General features: G+C 36.8%; 1 protein-coding gene across 1 annotated transcript in view; it reads left to right on the top strand.

The window, feature by feature from the left end:
* The window catches only part of Itpr (Inositol 1,4,5,-trisphosphate receptor), a 1,112,489-nt gene that overhangs the window by 489,727 nt on the left and 600,018 nt on the right, over positions 1–22,744 (top strand). Inside the window, exons 25-26 of the mRNA XM_090401920.1 lie at positions 352–534; positions 12,377–12,380. Coding sequence (XP_090258046.1) covers positions 352–534; positions 12,377–12,380 — 187 coding nt within the window. The remainder of the gene's footprint in view (positions 1–351; positions 535–12,376; positions 12,381–22,744) is intronic.

Raw genomic sequence — 22,744 nt, 5'->3', positions numbered from 1 at the left:
TATGTTAGACTCTGAACGAATGATTTCTTTGCAAGATTCCTTCATTCGGGATCTAACAATATGTTAAATATTTTAATGTTAGATTAAAATTAAAGATACTGTTATGTCCAGAACATCTCTATAATAATTTTGTTATTTACTTTCTCTGTCACACTGCTTATTTTTTGTATTCTGCTTGCAAAATATCAGAGATGCTCTTATCTGAAATATAACTTTTTTTATGTTTTTTCCATTTCATTAATTCAATAAAATTAACATTATGATCAATTTTACAATTCAGAAAGTTCGAAATATTTTTAACACAACGTTCCACTCTTTATATTTTCAAAAAGATAATGAAAATTGTTCCAGGTACAACTGTTGGTATCTACTAGTGATGTTGAAAATTACAAGCAAATAAAAGCTGATCTAGATGATCTTCGTTTACTAGTAGAAAAATCTGAACTCTGGGTTTTTAAATCAAAGTCAGAGGAAGAAGGGAAAAAAAAGAAAAAAAGCGAAGATGATGGAGATGGTGATACTGAAGATAAAAAAGTAATGACGAAAGAGAAATCAAAAAAGAAAAGCAGTCTGGTAAGCTCTGTTTTATTATATTCCATAATCCATCTAAATATATTTATGTTTATGAATGCCTCACTGTTATCATATTTACCCAGCTCTTTTAGATTTTGTATTTATCATTCTCTAATTATAATCATGGCTTGCATACTTTTAAAATAATAAAACAATGCAATATCAGCAGAGAAGTATGACTAGCTAACGTATGCAGAAGAATGAATATTGCCTTTTATTTTCTAATGAAGTTATCATTAACAGAAATTTTGAATGTATTTCGAAGAACACAGATTTGGACATAGTTAGGGATGACTTCAGTAGATAGTACCGAGTTTAAAATTGTTCCAAAAATTAGTATGAAATTGAAAACGTTTTTGAAACATAAAAATCAAAATGTGTATATAGTTGTTTGTGAAATTATAAAATTAAAGGAATGAAATACAAATAAATGAAATGAATGAAAGTATAAAAATTCAAAATTAAAAAAAGAAATAAACATCACAGAAAAACATATCAATATTTGAGGTAGAAAATACATACCACCAAAAACTTGTAAATGTGGAAAGGCAGCTGGAGTAGATAATTCAACAGGAAATGCTTAAATATGGAGGAATAACAGTTTTATAGTGGCTACATTTCATAATTTAGAGTGCCTGGTCAGAAGGTCAAATTCCAGATTAATGAACTAGAGCTCTCATAGTTCTCCCTCTATAGAAAAAGATTAAAGCTGAATATGAGATTTACAGAGAAATTTCTCTACTAAGTGTTTCAGGTAAGATTGATACAGGCATACTTGAAAATAGGCAAAAAAATATTATTGAACAGAAACTGGGAGAAGAACAAGCTGCATTCATAGAGGTTGTTGAGATCAGATTTTCACTTTACGATGAATAGTTGAAAAATCATAGCAGTTCGACAAAGTATCTGTATTTATAAGTTGTGTAGATCTGGAAAAGGCATATGACAAGGTGCCCAGTGAAGAGCTTTTCAAGACACTACAGTTATATAGGTTAAATGGAACATTATACAGGGCAATACATAGTCTATATTTAAGTTGTAAGTTATCAGTTAGAATTGATGGGAATTTAGAAAAATGGTTTGATGAAAAATCAGGTGTAGGAAGGATGTACATTATCTCCACTCTTATTCATCATCTATATGGATGACATTATGAAAGAAAGTGACAAATTAAATTTGAAAATAGACAAAAAAATAAGCAAATCTGGTATGGTGAGAAGCCAGTTCGATAAATCTATATGGAACAAGAAAGAAATTTTCCTCTTTTTTGTGTATCACCATAGTTATCTTAGTAAATTCTAGAAGGCCACGGTTTTTTCCATGATGCTCGAATTGCTTCAGGTTCGACGGCTTCCCAGGCAAACGTGAATATGCAATAAATCAAAATAGACCTACAGTATAACCGTACAATCGACAACGTGAAAAAATACTCTACTGTAATAATAATAAAATAAATAATAATAGTTAAAATAATAATTATTAAATAAAAATAATAATATGTAATAAATAAAACTTTTTTCTTTCAAATCCCAGTTGGTTCGGACTAAAGATGTTCGGATTAGCGAGATACCACTGTACTTATAGAAAAGATAATGCAGAAATGAAGCTCTACTGGTGTAGTGCCATCCTGAAAGATATTTGCTATAATAACAGACTGTCCACTATAATAAGCCATTCGATGGGAGGATACATACTCAATTGGAGGAGCTGTACTGGAGGAGGAGGTAGGGGAGACAAGAGATCTGGGGGTGGTGATTGATAGAAAACAGAAATTCAGGGAGCATATTGCAAAGGTGGTGAGGGTAACTCAGAGAATTGCTTCTGTACTGAGAAGGATGCTGACCTGCAGAGATAAAAGAGTTATCATTCCGTTGTATAAGACCCTGATCACACCACACTTAGACTATTGTTCTCAGATTTTGTCCCCAGGATTTGAAGGGGATAAGTTGACTGTGGAAAGGGTACAGAGGCAGATAACCAAGATAGTTTCAAGACTGTACTATATGAGTTATGAGGATCGACTGAGGGAATGTGGACTGCAGAGGTTGGTGGATAGAAGAAGGAGAGGTGATATGATAAAGACTTTTAAACTGTTGAGAGGCAGTTACAGGGTAGACATTGGAGAGTTCTTTCACTTGGTGTAACTGCGGGACGGAGCGGTCACAAGGGGCCATCCCTGGAAGTTGCAAAAGGAACCACTCATCACCCACGCAAGAGGGTGACGAGTAGTTTTTTTGCGTGAAGGGTGGTTGAACCTTGGAATACGTTGCCTGAGAGAGTGATTGGAGTGGGAACGGTCAATGGGTTCAAGGAGTGGTATGATAAACTTTGTGTTTCCTAAAAACAACCTCCTACGATGAGTCTTTTGACTCCATTTTGCTGTTACTCCTAAAAAAAAAAAAAAACTTGGACTATTTTTTTTTATATAATTTAGATGGTGCCTAATTAGGACTTTAGTCTTGTGTTGCATGCTGCAATTACTTATACTAGCCCACTGTTACACCTGATTGTGGTTGTCTCGCTGTTGTAACAAACTGTATTTGTGTGCTCTGAAGATGCTGGATATGATACCAGCGAAATATTAGCTTTTAAGTTAATAAATAGTTATTTTCTTAACAATCTGTGTTCGCATCAATACCATTAAAATCCAATTCAGCATGTGTGACAAACACATAAGCTTTTCCACACGGTTAAATATTCTTCACAGAGATGATATCGTATGCAAGGCACGATAATACGTTAAGTGGAAGGTAAAATTGGCTAGCAACTGAACAGGTTAGCCTTCTTAAAAAGATGCTGAGATACCAATATGATACCAAACTGTATAAAAATTAAGAACAAGTTTCACTCGGCCAAAGCACGAGTGAGTTTAGCACTATTACGGGAACAATTATACGCTACTCGCTGAGAACTTTCAAAAATAAATTCTTCTGTCAGTGCACTACGTGATATACTATCTGACATTTTGAACCCGGAGCTATGAGATATCCTGGATAGAATCTCCGACTCTACAGCCAACAAAGAATTCGCGAAAGTTAAAAACCGGCACCAGTATAAATCCTCCAGCAATGCATAGCCAGATTGCAGCAGCCGCAGTTACATCAAGATGGCATCGTTGTGAACTTATCATCGGTAACCTTAACCAAATAAGCCATGAGTGCATTAAGTCGGGGCACCGTAACTCCTAAAGAACTTCCAAAAACCAAAATAATGGCTTCCGTAGAACGTGGGGTATACGACCTGCCTCCAGCAATAGCCAATAATATTCAGTTAGACGTGGCTAACATTCTAAGCCTCCCAAAAATAATATCCCACATAATGAAATAATGGATCTAAAAGAGCTATGCAATAATAACCATATTACAATAACCAAATCAGACAAAGGAAATGCAACTGAAGTAATGGATATAACAGAATGTGAAAGCAAAATGCATGCACTTCTCCAAGACCAGTCAACATATCAAATTATAGATCGAGAACCCACCAACTCACAAAAGAATAAGGTGTTCAAATTATTGAACAAAGTCGCTTCCAGGCCAAAAGGAAACAGTCAACAAACTGAAACCCTTTCACATTAAAACACCCAGAATATATGGAGCTCCAAAAATCCACAAACAAGGTACACCTTTATGTCCTATTGTAGATAGTATAAACAGTCCTACATATAAACTAGCTAAACATTTAGCCAAACTACTAGTCACTTGCACAAACAATTCTCCCTCTTTTGTTAAAAATTCTACCCACCTAAAAAGTATTTTAGAAAACCACACCTTAAATAGTTCAGACTTAATGGTGAGTTTTGATATCACCTCATTCACGAACATACCATTGACTGAAACACTTAACTTACTAAATTCACAATTTCCCCTTGATATATTTCAGCTATTTAAATTCACAGTACAAGCAGGTTATTTTACATCTATCTATCCCAATGGCTTTAACTTCCAAGCGTGCTTGGATTTCGTAACCGAAATATGAGGATAGAATGGTCACTCCTATGCCTCAAGGTATTCTTGGCTGTATCCCTGTGTGTTCAATGGTCCGGTTTGCCTGCTTGCGGGATGAAAAACACCAGATAAACTGGCGGAAAAAACCCTACTGCCCGCACCCAAGACCGGCTAACTTGGCTATGGCTGAGGAAGATCCTTCAGCTCTTCACGTCTCCGACGGGAATCGAACCTAGGACACTCCTTCCCCAGGCATATGGTTGCGAAGCGCAAAGCCACTAGGCTAACCGCGCGGACGGTTATTTTACATGGAAAGGGAAAATATACAAACAATTAGATGGGATAGCTATGGGATCCCCCCCCCCCCCACTTAGCCAACTTCTACATAGAACATCTGGAAAAGCTAGCTATCAACACAGCCACTCTCAAACCTAGTCTGTGGCTACGCTATGTTGATGATGTGTTTGCTATTTGGCAAACACATTTTTGGTTACGTTGAATACATTTTTAGTGCATCTAAATAGCCAGCACCCTAAAATCCACTTTGCAATGGAACCAGAAGCCAATGACTGCCTGCCCTTCCTGGACACACTGATCACACGTCTTCCAGAAGGTTCCTTATCATTCTTGGTTTATAGAAAACCCACGCATATAGGGAGATATTTACACAAACAATCACACCATCATCCTTCTCAATGATATGGTATCTTAAAAATACTAACCCACAGAACTAGAGCAATCTGTTCCAGTGACATTGCTCTCACTGCTGAACTTTCTCGCCTGCATCACACCTTCCTGATCAATGGCTATAATCTCCCCCCCCCATAAGATAGATAAAATACTAAATGTTACCCAGAAATCCCTCCCACTATCTACCACAGAAGACTACAACAAAACTATCACCATCCCATACATTAAAGGCACACCCGAAAAGATATCTAGGGTGCTTAATAAACACCAACTGTGCACCGTATTTAAACCTTATGCGATGAAGGACAGATTCCTTTATCAAATCCAGGAGTCTATGAAGTTCCCTGTTCATGTCATCGAGCCTACTATGGACAGACAGGAAGAACTGTGGACATCCACCTCAGTGAACACAAAAAATATATCAGGCACTTTCGCTATGGCAAGTCAGGTCTGGCAGACCATGCTTTGGATACCCCAGCACACAGGATCAGTTGGTAAAAAACAAAAGTATTGCACAGAAGCTTTTACAAGTCAGGGAAGTTGTTCCTGGAATCAACAGAGGCCTTAAAACATACTCCAAACCTTAACAAGTATGGCTGTATAAATCTACCAAAGATTTGGGAGACAGTCATCCTAAGATCAAATTAATATATATATATTTTTTATTATTATTTTTATTTTATTTTATTTATTTTTATTTTTTAAAACTTTTGACTACTATTTTTCAAAACTTTAAAAAAATACTATTTGGACTACTATTTTTGCACAACCTTGGACTATTTTTTTTTTTTAATAGCTTAGATGGCGTCTAATTAGGACTTTAGTCTTGTGTTGCATGCTGCAATTACTTATACTAGCCCCACTGTTACACCGGATTGTTGTTATCTCGCTATTGTAACAAACTGTGTTTGTGTGCTCTGAAGATGCTGGTTATAATACCAGCGAAATATTAGCTTTTAAGTTAATAGTTATTATCTTAACAATCTGTGTTCGCATCAGTACCGTTAAAATCCAATTCAACATTTTCATATGATAGTGATACTTTGGAAATTGACACTCATAAACTAGGAGTATCAATTTCCAATGTGTTCTCTTTCTGTATTTTCAATGTAATCTCTTTCTACAATTAGCTGAGCTCTATATTTGTTTTTAAGGCAGCCACTGCAGAAAACCCAATTTCACAAAGATAAAATGTTGGAAATGGCAAAAATACATGAAACTCTTGTCTTCAGTGCAGAAAATTCATCTTCAACACCAGCCAAAAATTCAAACAGCAATATATATGTAAATTGTCTTTTGATTTTCGCTTGATGTGAAGTCTATAAATTGGTCATCTTCTTCAATTGAGAAACCTTCAGGGATAATTTGAAATGGGTTTCTAACCCACTCGTACATTGCCATTATGATGTCATTGGTTATAAAATAGTTTCTAAAATTTGTCAACATTGTTAAATGATTTTCAGTAGTTGCAAGTAATACTTTGATGTGTTGCTCTTCTATCTTGTAGGTTTTGATAAATTCATCCACATTCGCAAACATTTCTAATTTTTATTGCTTTACCTTTTTGTTCCATAACTAGTTTTTTACAAAAAGCATTAAATTTGTCACTCATCTCTAAGTTATGTGTATTTTTTCTTTTGGAGTTGCAGGTTTAATATATTTAGTTTCTCGAATATATCCACCAAGTTTCTCACTTTCATCACAGATAAGTGGTCTCTAAACTTCTCTGCTTCTTCGTGATTTTCCTCTTCCAAGAAGATTGCTATTTCATCTCTTAATTCGTAAACACGTTGTAAACATTTTCCCTGTGATAACCATCTTGTCTTGTAGTAAAATAGTAACGCCGAATATTCTTCTCCAGCCATGTCTTTGCAAAGTTGAGAAAACAGTCTTGATTTTAAGGGTCTCATTTTTTATATAATTCACCATGGTTATAACTGTTGTTAACGCAATGTTTAGACCAGGACTCATTTCCTTTGCAGCTAGAGCTTCTCTATGAATCAAGCAATGTGTTCAAATACATTGTGGGGATTTTTTCCCTCATAAGGGGCTTGTAAACTTTTAAACCCTCAAGACTCGAACACCATCAGTGCAAATTCCAACACAATTTTTCCATTGTATGTTTGTCTTGCATATAAAATCGTCCAATATTTTGAACAGTTCAGGTATTTTGAACAGAACAGTTCAGTTTCTATTGGTTTACAAAACAATAACTATTCAACTGCTGATAATCCATTGCAAAATCAAACATAAGCAATTAAATGACAATCCTTGTTACTATCTGTTGCCTCGTTAAGCTGAATTTAGAATAATTGGTCACAAAACTTCAACAAAAGTTGTTGCTGCATATCTTCACATGTATATATCACCAATTTGTCAAGCAACAGATATCATTTAATAGAGGTATGCACTGTAGTTGTTTAGTGAAACTTTCTAGAAGCATAGTTTCCACAATATGTACACTAATACTAGGAGTATTAGGAACAAGAAGGAAGAGTTTTTGGCCATGGTTGGCACTTCCAGACCACAGGTTATAGGTATTAGTGAAATATGGCTGACTGTAGATGATATAACTAGTGGGATTGAATGTGATGGGTATAGTGTGTTCAGGAATGACAGAGAGAATAAAATGGGGGGAGGAGTATTGTTGATGATAGCTGATGAGCTCCAGCCAAGGAGAATAGAAGTTGAATTGCAGGATAGAGAAAAGAGCACATTTGAGGCCATTTGGTGTGAGATTGTGGCTAGCAGAACTAAATATACAATTGGGTGCTGCTATAGACCAGGTGATGGAAAAGATGGTGGTGACAGTATGCACAAGCAAATAGAAGAAATGGGTGGAAGGAGGGTAATTATTATGGGAGATTTCAACTATGGTCGCATTGATTGGAGTGAGGAGAGGACACATGGGAAGAAGGAACTGGATTTTATGCGGTTATTAAGGGATAACTATCTGCGACAGCATGTAATGGAAAATACTAGGGGTCAGAGAGTGCTTGACCTAGTAATTACATCTGAGGATTTGGCTGTAACAAATATGACCACATTGCCACCAATCGGTGAGAGTGATTATAGGGTCTTAACTTGGGAGGTGGCTAAAGGTGTAGAATTTTCAATTAAGACAGGGTACATGTGGAATTATCGGGCTGGAAAGTATGACAAGCTTAGGAGTTTGATTGATTCAGTGCCATGGCATGTACAACTGCAAGGACTAGAAGTTGATAGTGCATGGGAGGTAGTTAAGAAGTGCTTGCATGAAGCAATGGCTGACTGTATACCTAGAGTCCGAATAATAAATCAAGTAGGGGTTAAATGGATGAATAACACCATTAAGCTTGAGTTGCAAAAAAAGAAACAACTATGGAGGGAATTTAAGGAGAAGGGTGACCGGCAGGCACATGAACGGTATAAAGCGCAGGCCAGAAGGGTGACGAGTGTGGTAAGAAAAGCAAAAAAGGATTACGAAAGAACATTGGCCATGCAGGCTAAAGAGAATCCTAAACAGTTTTTTAAATATGTAGCAAGTAAAAGGAAAAATGTACATGGCAGATTGATTTTAAAGAATGACGATGGTAGGGAGGTAACTGAATCAGTTGAGATAGTTGAGTTACTGAGTGATCACTTTGCAAAAGTATATCATCCAGGTGGTGACATTGCAAAAAGGAATAAACCAGTAGATTATACGGGAATTGTGGTTAATGAAGTGGAGGTGAGTAGTCTATTGCATAACCTCAATGTCAATACATCTGTGGGATTGGATGGTATACCAGCTCGTGTTGTACGAGAAGCAGCTAAAGAATTGTCAGTACCCTTGACCATTTTGTTTAATTTGAGTCTCGGGTCTGGGTTAGTCCCGAGCGGGTGGAAAGAGGGGAAAATAATTCCACTGCATAAAGGTGGTTCCAAGACTGCTGTTGTAAATTACCGACCGATTAGCATATCAGGAATCATTGTCAAGGTCTTAGAGAAAATAGTCAAGAGGAAAATACAAGATTGGATAGAAGAAAATGGGATACTATATCGGGGACAGCATGGTTTTGTGAAGGGTAGGTCATGCCTCAGTAACTTGCTCATGTATTATAACACAGTGACGGCTGAACTGGATAAGGGTAATGGGTTTACGGTGATTCTACTGGACCTTGCCAAGGCCTTTGACAGGATTCCACATGGAATTCTAATCAGCAAATTGCAGCATATGGGAATGGACATAGGGTTGGTGAGATGGATAGGAGGGTGGTTGACGGAGAGATATCAGAGAGTGGTTTACTCGGGAGTAGAGTCCACAAGACGGCCTGTGACTAGAGGTGTGCCACAAGGATCTGTTCTTGGACCACTGCTGTTTAATTTGTTCATAAATGATATAGGAAATGATCTGAGAGGAACAGTTCATTTGTTTGCGGATGATGCGAAGTTGGGTAGGGCAATAGTGAATGCAGATGACGTCAAAATTTTGCAGGATGATTTGGATAGATTGGAGGTCTGGGCTAAGGAGAATGGATGTCAGTTTAATGTGGCAAAATGTAAGGTTATGCATTTTGGGGTGAAAAGATTGGCGGCAGTTTACTGCATTGGTGGAACTGTGCTCCAGGAAATTGATGAGGCATGAGATTTAGGAGTGTTGGTAGATAAGGAATTGAAATTTAGGGGACACATTGCAAAAGTGGCCAAAACAGCTCATCAAATCACTTGGTTGCTGAAGAATACGTTGACAAGCAGAGACATGCAGGTTATTGTTCCTCTGTATCGAGCCTTGATAAGACCCCATCTAGACTACTCTGCTCAGATTTGGTCACCTAGTTTCTTCTTGATGGGGAGGAGGTGGAGAGGATCCAGAGGCGAGTGACCAAGATGATAGCAGGTCTGTGGAATGAACCGTATGAGAACAGGTTGAAGATTTGTGGGTTGCAAAAATTGGTTGATAGGCGGAGGAGGGGAGATATGATTGAGACATTCAAATTACTGAAGGGTTTCTATAAAATTAATTCAGAAGATATTTTTGAGAACAGGGCTGGTTGTGAGAGGACTAGGGGACATCCATGGAAACTGGGCAAAAGTGTGGTTAGTAAAGGTGTTAGAGCTGGGTTCTTTACTTTTAGAGTAGTGAATGAGTGGAATGCGCTCCCTGAGTCTGTGGTGGATGCTGTGACAGTGAATGAGTTTAAGGCGAGGTATGATAGATACTGTATGAATGTCAAATAGTTGTGATGAATATGATTTGGGGCCTCCCTCGATGAGTCTAATGACTCCCTGGAGTTGCCCGTAATAATAGTAATAGTAATAATACCAATTGCAGCTGGCAGAATTAGGTCTTCTTCGATACTGTGAGGCTTTTTGAAATTTTCACCTAGCAATAGCTAGAAACTCTCGAGGTTTGTTAGCATACTCCTTATGAAGTGTTTCTAAATGTCTTAAGTTTATTCAGTTTCATGCTATCAACCACCAAAATTTTTGAACAAATAACACACAGTGGTCTTTTTTCAGCATTTACTTCAGTCTTTATAAAACGGAAATCTAAATATTCTGCTGCATATTTTATTGATTTTGCTTTCAGAGTGATATTCTGTGAACCTGAATTTGTTGAAATCAATGCTCCACAGTCATCAGATGTCTGCTTATGTCCAATTAAAAATTTATCCATTTTTCTACACTAGAAAAGATTGCTTTTATACTGTGTATCACAGTTGTTGTGAATAAGAGTAAAATAATGCCGACCATCGACTTCTCATTGTTGGTCACTATTGCAGTGTTACTGCCATCTTGCCATTTCAAGTCTTATTTATACTCGTAGAAACATTTCCAGAACATTTGGGACTTTCCGTGATAAAATCGCGAATGTTTCCTAGAGGTTGATACGATTCAGTGGTCTTTGCACTGATACCAGATCTATACAGTTTTCAAAAGATTTGATGACATATTTAAATTTGTATGAATATTTAAAAATTTTAATTAATTCCTAGTTAATTAACAAATTAATTAATTTGTTTGTTTGTTTTTTTTGCTAACTTTTATGGGTTTTGTTAGTGTCTCAATACAAGAATTGCAAGGGGAGAAAGGTGGGTGGATGGGTGCCATAAAAACTAATATTAAAAAAATGGGGCATACATGAAAGAAGGTTGAAAAACATTGGCTTATTGTAATGTGGGATGGGGATTGAAGGTGCACCACTGTTGGGCAACTTTTTTTTTTCCCTATCTTTGCATTTACAACAAGTTTGCATGCATTAAACTTTATTACTGGCCGAGGTGGATGAAATAGTGAGAGCAAATTGCACTTCTTATCCATGTTTACAATAGGTTTTACAGAATCGTATCCAGATTTAGCTGGACTTCTATAGACATCATGGTCGGTTGGGGTGTTAAAGACATAATACATATTCATTGTTGTTATATAACCAAGTTTCAAAAGGTTTGAAACTACATTTCAAAAATGATCAAGTGTTTAAAATGAAAATATGATGTTAGCATAAGCTTCACTGATATTGCACTACTTTCAAGATAGACTTTGCCCAGTAGATAGACTGTATTAATAACTCAGATTACTGTGTTAGTTGTGCTTGAATCAAGGTTTTAGTGGATTAGCAGGGTAGCTGCATAAATATTTATTTATTTAATTTTTTTATTTTATTTATTATTTATTTTGTTTTGTGTGTATATACACGTGCACAGGCCAGACTAGAAGAAAAGAACCAGTTTTACATTTCACCTTTAGTTTATGTTCAATAAGAATTTGCTGAAACCTATTAAATTCATTAATAGGGCCATTCTTGAACTCTATTGAGACTAGTGCAACTGCAAGTCTCTTGTTAAACAGGTAGGCCAAGGCTGATGCTAACACTCTAGAACAATCCTTTAAGACACTTAGTGATATGTCATATTAGTGATATGCCTTACCTCCCCTACTTAACACCTCATATGCCTTGGAAGTTTATTTTGCACTTGGTTAGACTATAATAAATTTAGTTTAATCCTTTATCCAAGTGTAAGCAAACAAAGTTTGTGCCTGAAAATATCTTCAGGACTGAGGTAAGGTGGTACAACACCAGGCAACTATGGGCAAACGTGCACCAAGCTCTCATCACTCCTTGTCTCAGTATCTCCCATAATGCAAAGCACATCTCCTTGCGGACATGTATACTGCTATGCATTAAGGAAAGGGCCACTACCCAGACCGGTTTCGACCTTTATTGAGGTCTTGTCAGTGGGAGGCAGACCCAAATGTAGAGATACTAAGGCAGAAGCAATAGGAGAAGTCATATTTACCTATACAAGTTGCCAACGGGTGTACCACCTTATTATTGAATTACTCTGGATTTAGAGAAAGATGTTGGAAGTTTATTTTGCATTTGGTTAGACTATAATAAATTTAGTTTAATCCTTCATCCAAGTGTAAGCAAACAAAGTTTGTGCCTGAAAATATCTTCAGGACTGAGGTAAGGTGGTACAACACCAGGCAACTCAGAGCAAAGGTGGACCAAGCTCTCATCACTCCTTGTCTCAGTATCTCCCATAATGCAAAACACATCTCCTTGCGGACATGTATACTGCTATGCATTAAGGGAAGGGCCACTAACAAGACCGGTTTCGACCTTTATTGAGGTCTCGTCAGTGGGAGGCAGACCCAGTTGCATTATGGAAGATACTGAGACAAGGAGCGATGCGACCTTGGTCCACCTTTGCTTGGAGTTGCCTGGTTTTGCACCACCTTAGCTCAGTCCTGAAGATATTTTCAGGCACAAACTTTGTTTGCTTACACTTGGATAAACTAAATTTATTATAGTCTAACCAAGTGAAAAATAAACTTCCAACATCTTTCTCTAAATCCAGAGTAATTCAATAATAAGGTGGAACACCTGTTGGCAACTTGTATAGGTAAATATGACTTCTCCTATTGCTTCTGCCTTAGTATCTCCACATTTGGGTCTGCCTCCCACTGACGAGACCTCAATAAAGGTCGAAATCGGTCTGGGTAGTGGCCCTTCCCTTAATGCATAGCAGCATACATGTCCACAAGGAAATGTGCTTTGCATTATGGAAGATACTGAGACAAGGAGTGATGAGAGCTTGGTCCACTTTTGCTCGGAGTCGCCTGGTGTTGCACCACCTTACCTCAGTCCTGAAGATAACCAATTGGATAAAGGATTAAACTAAATTTTTTACCTCATATACCTCTTGCTTGCTCACCAGTATATCCTCTCTCATTTCATTCTCTACACTTGAGCTTCTTCTGATTTCACACTGAGGATGAAACATTCTGATACCTTGACTGTATTTTGTGCAGTAGTTACCAATCTACTGCTTTCATTATTTAACATAATTTTACCATAATTATTCTTCTTTCTACTTGCCACGTATTGGGGGGGAAAAAAACACCCAGGGTTTTTCTTGGCTTGATTTGCTAATTTCTCCTTGTAGTGCCCTTTTGCTGTCCTTACCAACTGAGTCGCTCTCATGGCCTGATCTTTATACACTTTGTGCAACTGATTATTACATTATTCATCTTGTACTGACTTCAAAGTGCCCTCTTCGTCCACACTTCATTTCACCTTTGGAATGCTTACATCTCTTTGTCAGTTCCTAAGCTACATTTCTTTCTTTCTCACCGAATGCTTCATTCCATGCAAGAGCTCCAAGCTGTTTACCAAACTTCTCACTAACTGGAGGGAAGTGCAAAACCCCACTTATAAACACATCCTCTGATGAAATGATCAGATCTAAATCTCTCGATCCTCGGATGCCCTAACTTACATACTGCATAAGATAGTTGTCAAGAAATTAATTTTCTTATTCCCAAATACTCTCTTCATTCTAATTTATACTGCCATAATTAAAATTACCCATGTCCACTGACACAAGATGCTTATATTTTCATCACCATCCTCTGCATTCTCTGGCCTATAGAAACGACCAACTAAATATCTCTTCCTGTCAACCTCCACCTCACACTGCCCCAAAACCATTCCCACCCACTCTTTCATGTCTGCCGTATGTGGACATAATTTCCTTGTTGTCATCAGTAGCACTTCCCTTCCATTCTTGTCCTTTCTATCCTCACAAAAAAAACATTGTACTCTTCCATTTCTATTCCAGCAGTTTTTGGACAAATTGTTGAAATATAAATCTAATATGAAGAGAAATCTCTCATTTTAGAAATTATGGATTTTACTTAGAAATTATATTTTAATTTCCCAACGTTTCGACCTTCATATAAGGTCATCATGTGGAGTATATACAAATTTACAAAGACAAGCTGAGTTACATTTCACACAGCATGCTAAAGAGACAATGATTTGATCAACGGTTATTCTACTGGCATGGCTTCTAGTGAAGATATAATATAAAAAAAATTTAAAAAAAGAAGATAAAATTAATTATTTAGAAACTACATTCTATTTAGGATAAAATAAGAGAAGCATTCTTTCATTTAGATAGTTTTCTTACAGTAACAATGATATCCTAATATGACAATTGTTATATTAGATTTAAGATTCTTAATTATCTACAGTCCTGTTTATAGTTAACTCTTACGGTGAAAGGTTCCATGGGTAGAATATGTGCCTTCCATATGCTTGGGATTTTCAGACCATCATGATTGTTCAGATTAGGGTGGTTGATAAGAATCTCACAGGCTTCCTTAAATTTACATTCCTACCATGTTTTGGTGTGATATAAACAACTGGTGCTTTTCCAGTCAGTTCTATGTAAAGTGTTCAGGGCATGATCACAAAGGTTCTGATCATGCCCTGATTATGATCTTCACCATAGTTATTATATTTAATGTGTCGCTTATGTTCTTTTTGTCTAATAGGAATTGTGCAGCCTGTTTCCCCTATATATGGTAGATTATAGGTGCAATAAATATGGTATACTCCAGGGTGGGCCAGCAGAGTGAATGAGTCTTTAGATGAGTTGAGTAAGCTTTTTAATTTTGCAGGAGGTTTAAAGTTAGCTTTGAAGTTGTATTTCTGTAGTATTCAGTTTATTTTATCTGATGTCCCTTTAATGTAAGGAATGGTTATAGTTTTATTGTATTATGGTTTATATTTGTTTTTTATTGAGATCTTGTAGAGAAATTTGTTAATAGCATTTTGGCTGTAACCATTTTTTAGGAAAGTATTATTATTACGGGTGACTTCAAGGAGTCCTTAGACTCATCGAGGGAGGCCCTAAACATCATGCCCATCACAGCTATTCGATATTCACACAGTATCTATCATACTTTGCCTTGAACACATTCACCGTCATAGCATCCACAACAGACCTTGGCAACTTATTCCACTCATTCGCCACTCTAAAAGTAAAAAACCCAGCTCTAACATCCTTACTAGCCACACTCTTGCCCAACTTCTATCGATGTCCCCTAGTCCTCCCACCACTATTCTCAAAAATATCCTCTGAATTAATCCTATAGAAACCCTTTAGCAATTTGAATGTCTCAATCATATCTCTGCTTTTCTGCCTATCAACCAATTTCTGCAACCCACAAATCTTCGACCTGTTTTCATGAGGTTCGTTCCATAAACCTGCTATCATCTTGGTCACTCGCCTCTGGATCCTCTCAACCTCCTCTCCATCAAGAAGAAACCTAGGCGACCAAATCTGGGCACAGTAGTCGAGATGTGGTCTTATCAAGGCTCGATACAGAGGAACAATAACTTGCTTATCTCTGCTCGTCAAAGTATTCTTCAGCATCCAAGTGATTTGATGAGCTGATTTAGCCGCTTTTGCAATGTGCCCCCCCCCCCCCCCTAAATTTCAACTCCCTATCCACCAACACTCCCAAGTCCCTGGTCTCATCAATCTCCTGGAGTACAATTCCACTAATGTGATATACTGCTGCTAATCTTTCTACCCCTTACATTTTGCCACATTAAATTGACATCCATTCTCCTTAGCCCAGACCTCCAATCTATCCAAATCATCCTGCAAAATTTTGACATCTGCATTCACTATTGCCCTACCCAACTTTGCATCATCAGCAAACAAATGAACTGTTCCTCTCAGATCCTTTCCTATATTGTTAATGAACAAATTAAACAGCAGTGGTCCAAGAACAGAACCCTGCGGCACACCCCCTGGTCACAGGCCGTCTTTTGTACTCTACTCCTGAGTAAACTACTCTTTTGTATCTCTCCATCAACCACCCTCCTATCCATCTCACCAACCCTATATCCATTCCCATATGTTGCAGTTTACGGATTAGAATTCCATGTGGTATGCTGTCAAATGCCTTAGCCAGGTCCAGCAGTATCACTGTAAACCCTTTACCATTATCCAGTGCAGCCGTCACTGTATTATAAAACCTGAGTAAGTTACTGAGGCATGATCTACCTTTCACAAAACCATGCTGTCCCCCATACAGTATCTCATTTTCATCAATCCATCCCTCTATTTTTCCCCTGACTACTTTCTCCAAGACCTTGACAATGACTCCTGATATGCTGATCAGTCGGAAATTTACAACAGTAGTCTTGGATCCTCCTTTATGCAGTGGAACTATTTTCCCCTCTTTCCACGCCTTTGGGACTAAACCAGACACGAAGCTCAGATTAAACTATGGTCAAGGGCACTTACAATTCTTTAGCCGCATCACGTAAGACCTGTGCTGGTATACCGTCCAATCCTACAGATGTATTCACATTAAGGTTCTGTAATAGATTATTCACCTCCACTTCATTCACCACAATTCCCCTATAAACTAATGGTTCCTTCAGTATCTCTACCTGGATGATATACTCTTGCAAAGTACTCACTCAGTAATTCCACTATATCGTCTGATTCAGTGACCTCCCTACCATCGGCATTCCTTAAAATCATTCTACCGTATACAGTTTTTCTTTTACTTGCAGCATATTGAAAGAACTGTTTGGGATTGTCTTTAGTTTCCATGGCTAATTTCCTTTCATAATCCACTTTTGCTTTTCTTACCACACTCTTTACTCTTCTGGCCTGCGCTTTATACCCGTTCATGTGCCTGCAGGTCACCATACTCCTTAAATTCCCTCCACAGTTGTTTCTTTTTTGCAACTCAAGTTTAATGGTGTTATTTATCCGTTTAACCCCTACTAAAGTATTGCTGATAACTTTAAATTTGTCTTTAACCACATGTTCATTGGAGCCAATGTTCAAAGTCCTGTTTTTTAGAATATTAATGACTCCTAGTTTTTGTGTTGGGTGGTGGTAGAAGTTTATGTGTATATATTGCCAATTATGTTTCGGTTTCTTGTAAACAATGAAGATAAAACTGCCAGAAGGAAGACATGTGACAAGTGTATCTAGAAACTGAAGTATGTTCTGCTTTTCTGCTCAATTGTGAACTGTATGCATTTTTGTTGTTTGTTTAGGTGGCTAAAGAAAGTGTCTAATGTCTGGCAGGCATAGAATAACCATTGATCAAATCATTGTCTCTTTAACATGCTGTGTGAAATGTAACTCAGCTTGTCCTTATATATTTGAATATACTCCAGATGATGACCTTAATATGAAGGTCAAAACGTTGGGAAATTAAAATAGTTATATCACGGTTGTAAAGTCCATAATTTCTAAAATGAATGCTGATCACCATGCAAACACTAAAAGAAAGGATTCTGATAATTCATGGAGATTTGGCCCACAAGTGATGCAGTCAATATGGTAAGTTGAAGATTCATGTTTCTAGTTTGATCAATCAACTGGCATTTTTAAAAATGCCTGTTGATTGATCAAACTCAAATTCAGAATGATGTTGAAGGGACAGCAACATCATTCTGAATTGCATCAAACTAAAGAGAAAATTTACCTCAACACAGGTGCAACGAATATACCACCATATGGAGAAAGCGTTGCTCAGAGAATAGATCCAGTCGACTAGAAAAAACTTGGCCTTGACAAACCAGATACAAAATTTAAAATCTGAACTTTCAAGTTATTTGAACACAGATATTTGGTCTATCTTTGAGAAGATTACTGACAACTCGGCGAACCATATTCTTCAAGCTAAGAAAGAAAATCTCATATCCAAATTTCATAAACTAAAAGTTCGATAAAACCAATGGACATTTTTGAATTTCTTCTCAGTGAATGTTAACAACCAACCAGAAGCAAGAAATAACAGGAGTCACCAATCATCGTCAGGTAAAACTAACATAGTCAACCTATCCAACCATGCCTTAAACAAAGATGAACTCTCACTACTTAGCAAAGGTTTAAACTTTGCCGTAGCACCCAGATTGATGAACAAGCTGGATTTTATTTATAATATTGAAAGAGGTTTAAAATTCATCCCAACTACCATAGCAGATAAAATATGTTTAGAAACCGTCAACATTTTAAATGTAAATTATAAGAAAACAATAACAAGTAACTTAACGAAACATGAATTATAACAGCAGTTAAATCACTAAAATCAAATCCAGACATCATAATAACTAGAGCCGATAAAGGCAATGCCACCGTCATTCTAAACTGAACCACATATTTAGAAAAAATGAATCTGCTAGTCTTGGACAACAATACATATCTACTTGTTAACTACGACCCTACGAATAGAATAAAAAAGAAAACAGATGAGGTACTTAAGTCAGTTACTACATGGCCCAAAGATACAATCAAAAAGTTACTTCAGCCCTACACTCGTTCTCCGAGAATTTACGGTCTACCAAAGATATGCAAACAAGACACACCACCTGGGCCAATAGTCAAAGGTATAGACAGCCCAAATTATCACCTAGCCAAGAAATTAGCATCAACACTCAAGGAGTTGGTAGGTCATTCTCCCTCCTATATCAGAAACACACAACACTTCATAAACATAATCAAAGACATTACATTAGAAAAAGATGATTTATTAGTCAGTTTTGATGTCTCTACCCTCTTTACGAATGTCCCAATCGATGACACAATCCTTCTTTTACAGGACAAATTCCTTCCAGATATCACGGTGCTCTTTGTGCATGTATTACTTTCTGGTTATTTTGTATGGCAAAACGCTTTCTACCTACAAAAAGAAACAACCATTATCACCCCTATTGCTAACTTTTATATGGAACATTTTAAGTAACATGCTCTAGATTCCTAATCTAGAGTATGTTGCTCAAAACTGAAAGTCTGGCTTAGTTACGTTGACAATGTTTTTGCGATCTGGCCCCATGGCTGCCAGACACTAGACACTTTCCTTAGCAACCTAAACAACAACACAAACTCATACAGTTCACAATTGAGATTGAAAAGCAGAACACACTTCTGTTTCTAAATACACTTGTCACACGTCTTCCTTCTGGCAGTCTTATCTTCATTGTTTACCAGAAACGGACACATACTGGCCAATATATATACACCTAAACTCCTACCACCACCCAATACAAAAACTAGGTGTCATTAATACTCTAAAAAAAACAGGGCTTTGAAGATTTGCTCTAATGAACAAACACTTAAAAGCGAATTTAAAGTTATCAACAATACTTTCCTAAATTATGGTTACAGCCAAAACACTATTAACAAAATTCTCTACAAGACCTCAATAAAAAAACAAAGATAAACCAGACTACAATAAAACTATAACCATTCCTTACATTAAAGGGACATCAGATAAAATAAATGATATACTACAGAAATACAACCTCAAAGCCACCTTTAAACCTCCTGCAGAATTAAAAAGCTTACTCAACTCATTCAAAGACCCACTCCCTGCACTGACCCAACCTGTAATCTACCGTATTTATTGCACCTGTAATCTACCATTATAGGGGAAACAGGATGCACAATTCCTATCAGACAAAAAGAACATAAATGATACGTTAAATATAATAACATGGTGAAGCTGGCCTTTTTGATCATGCCCTGAACAACACTTTACATAGAATTGACTGGTAAGCACCAGTTGTTTACAAACTGGTGCTTTTCCACCAAGTTTGTAAACCAAAACATGGTATGAATGTAAATTTAAGGAAGCCTGTGAGATTCTTATCAACCACCCTAATCTGAACAATAATGATGGTTTGAAAATCCCAAGCATATGGAAGGCACATATTCTACCCATGGAACTTTTCTCCCTAAGAGTTAACTATGAACAGGACTGTAGATAATCCAGAATCTTAAATCTAATATAACAGTTGTCATGTTAAACTAGGACATCATTGTTACTGTAAGAGAACTATCTCTATGAAAGAATGTTTCTCTCATTTTATCCTAAATAGAATTTAGCTTTGATGTAGTTTCTTAATAATTAATTAATTTTATCTTTTTTTTTTAATATTATATTTTCATTAGTAAGCACTTCAGTCTTATCTATTCCACTCTCCTGACTTTCACTTCACCTTTTGCTTCCTCTAATCTCTTGCTCACATCACTAACTGCACTTCCTTAGTTTCTCTGGTTCACTCACTATGCTATTCAAATGCAATCCATCACTTCTGTACAAATGTATTCTTCCCTGAAATACATGCTACACATCTACAAACTGCACTCTTCTCCTTACACAGCTCCCCCAGCATGGCATTCATAATTCTTGCCCTCCATCTGTTGAAATTTCTTGCCTTACAAAAATAATTTATTTTAGATGCCTAAATTCAGGACATTGAAAGTTTCATCACTTGGTTATGCTATAAATTAAACATCCCAAAAAAGTGTATTCTTGGTTTAGTCCTTTCTCCAAGTATAAGCAAAGTTTGAGCATGAAGTATCTTCACTACTGGACTACTTGTATATAGTGGTTAAAGACTTCACATCAGTTGCCTTAGTATCCTATAATGCAAAGTGCACATGCCCTTTCAGATATGTATAATGCTAAGCATTATGAGATGGGCCAACCAGGCTGGTTCTGAACTTTATTGAGGTGAAAAAGTAAAGAAGTGTTCAACATAAGCTTAGAGTAGTCAGTGTACAGGTGCAAGAGAGCCTGATAGTATAAGGAGAAAGAAAAGACAGATGGATAATATGAGAGATGAAAAAAGTCCTCAGTTCTTTTATATCATCATTTAGCCAAAGGCCATCATTTTTTTCTTCTGCACCAGAAGAAAAAAATGCAGCTGAAAAATCAAAAGACCAATTTGAAAGTAAAGTGCAAAGGTGACTGATACCCAGATGGTTAGCCTTATCAAAGCTAACTGCCTTGAGTTGGTCTTCTCTCCATGGGATTGCTCTCCAGTTGTCCCTGCAATTGACCATAAGACCACAATAATAAATTTAAACGTGTGGCCAGACTTATGTGTTCGTCGAACATGTTGTTTAATTTTTAACGGTATATATTAGAACACAGAAACTAAGTAAATAATTAATTTATTAACTTATTGCTGATATTTCGCCGGTGTTATAACCAGCATCTTTAGAGCACAAAAACACAGTTTGTCACAATCCGCAAGACTATAACAACATAGTGTAATCAACGGACTAGTTAAACAAAATTGTAGCAGCAACACAAAGACTAGAGTCCTGATTTTTGTTGCCCCCTATCGGAAGAAAAAAAAAAAAAAACTGTAGCTATCACATAAGACTAGAGTCCTAAAAAAAATCAACTAGTTTTTTTCTTAAGATGACTGTCTCCCAGATCTTAGGCAAGTTAATACAGTTAATACAAGTTAATATAGTAAAGTTAATACAGTTTAACTTGTCTAAGATCTGGGAGACAGTCATCTTAAGAAAAAACTAGTTGATTTTTTTTAGGACTCTAGTCTTATGTGATAGCTACAGTTTTTTTTTTTTTTTTTTTCCAGATAGAGGGCACCAAAAATCAGGACTCTAGTCTTTGTGTTGCTGCTACAATTTTGTTTAACTAGTCCGTTGATTACACCATGTTGTTATAGTCTCGCGTATTGTGACAAACTGTGTTTTTGTGCTCTGAGATGCTGGTTATAACACCAGCGAAATACCAGCAATAAGTTAATAAATTAATTATTTACTTAGTTTCTGTGTTCTAATATATACCGTTAAAAAATAAACAACAATAATAAATTTAGTTTCATCCTTTATCCAAGTGTGAGCAAACAAAGTTTGCACCTGAAAATATCTTCAGGACTGGGGTAAGGTAGTACAACACCAGGCAACTCAGCAAAGGTGGACCAACCTAACATCACTCCTATCTCGGTATCTCCCATAATGCAAAACACATCTCCTTGTGGATATGTATAATGTTATGCATCAAGGGAAGTCTACCCCAGACTAGTGTTGACCTTTATTGAGGTCTCTTCAGTGGGAGCCAGGCCTAATAGTGGAGATACCAGGCAGAAGCAATGGCGAGGGGGTCATCTTTACCTATAGGAGTTGCCAAAAGGTGTGCCACCTTTTTATTAATTTACTCTGGATTTAGAGAAAGATGTTGTTAGTTTATTTTTCACTTGGTTAGACTATAATAAATTTAGTTTAATCCTTTATCCAAGTGTGAGCAAACAAAGTTTGCACCTGAAAATATCTTCAAGACTGGGGGTAAGGTAGTACAATACCTGGAAACTTGTAGCAAAGGTGGACAAAACTAACATCACTCCTATCTCGGTATCTCCCATAAGATCTGCAAGGAGATGTGTTTTGCATTATGGGAGATACCGAGATAGGAGTGATGTTAGCTTG

This window comes from Typopeltis vanoorti, chromosome 2 (assembly GCF_054136105.1).
Source record: "Typopeltis vanoorti isolate ZY-2024b chromosome 2, IOZ_Tvanoo_1.0, whole genome shotgun sequence".
NCBI classification, from domain to species: Eukaryota; Metazoa; Arthropoda; class Arachnida; order Uropygi; family Thelyphonidae; genus Typopeltis; species Typopeltis vanoorti.
This window is presented reverse-complemented; position numbering and strand designations above follow the sequence as displayed.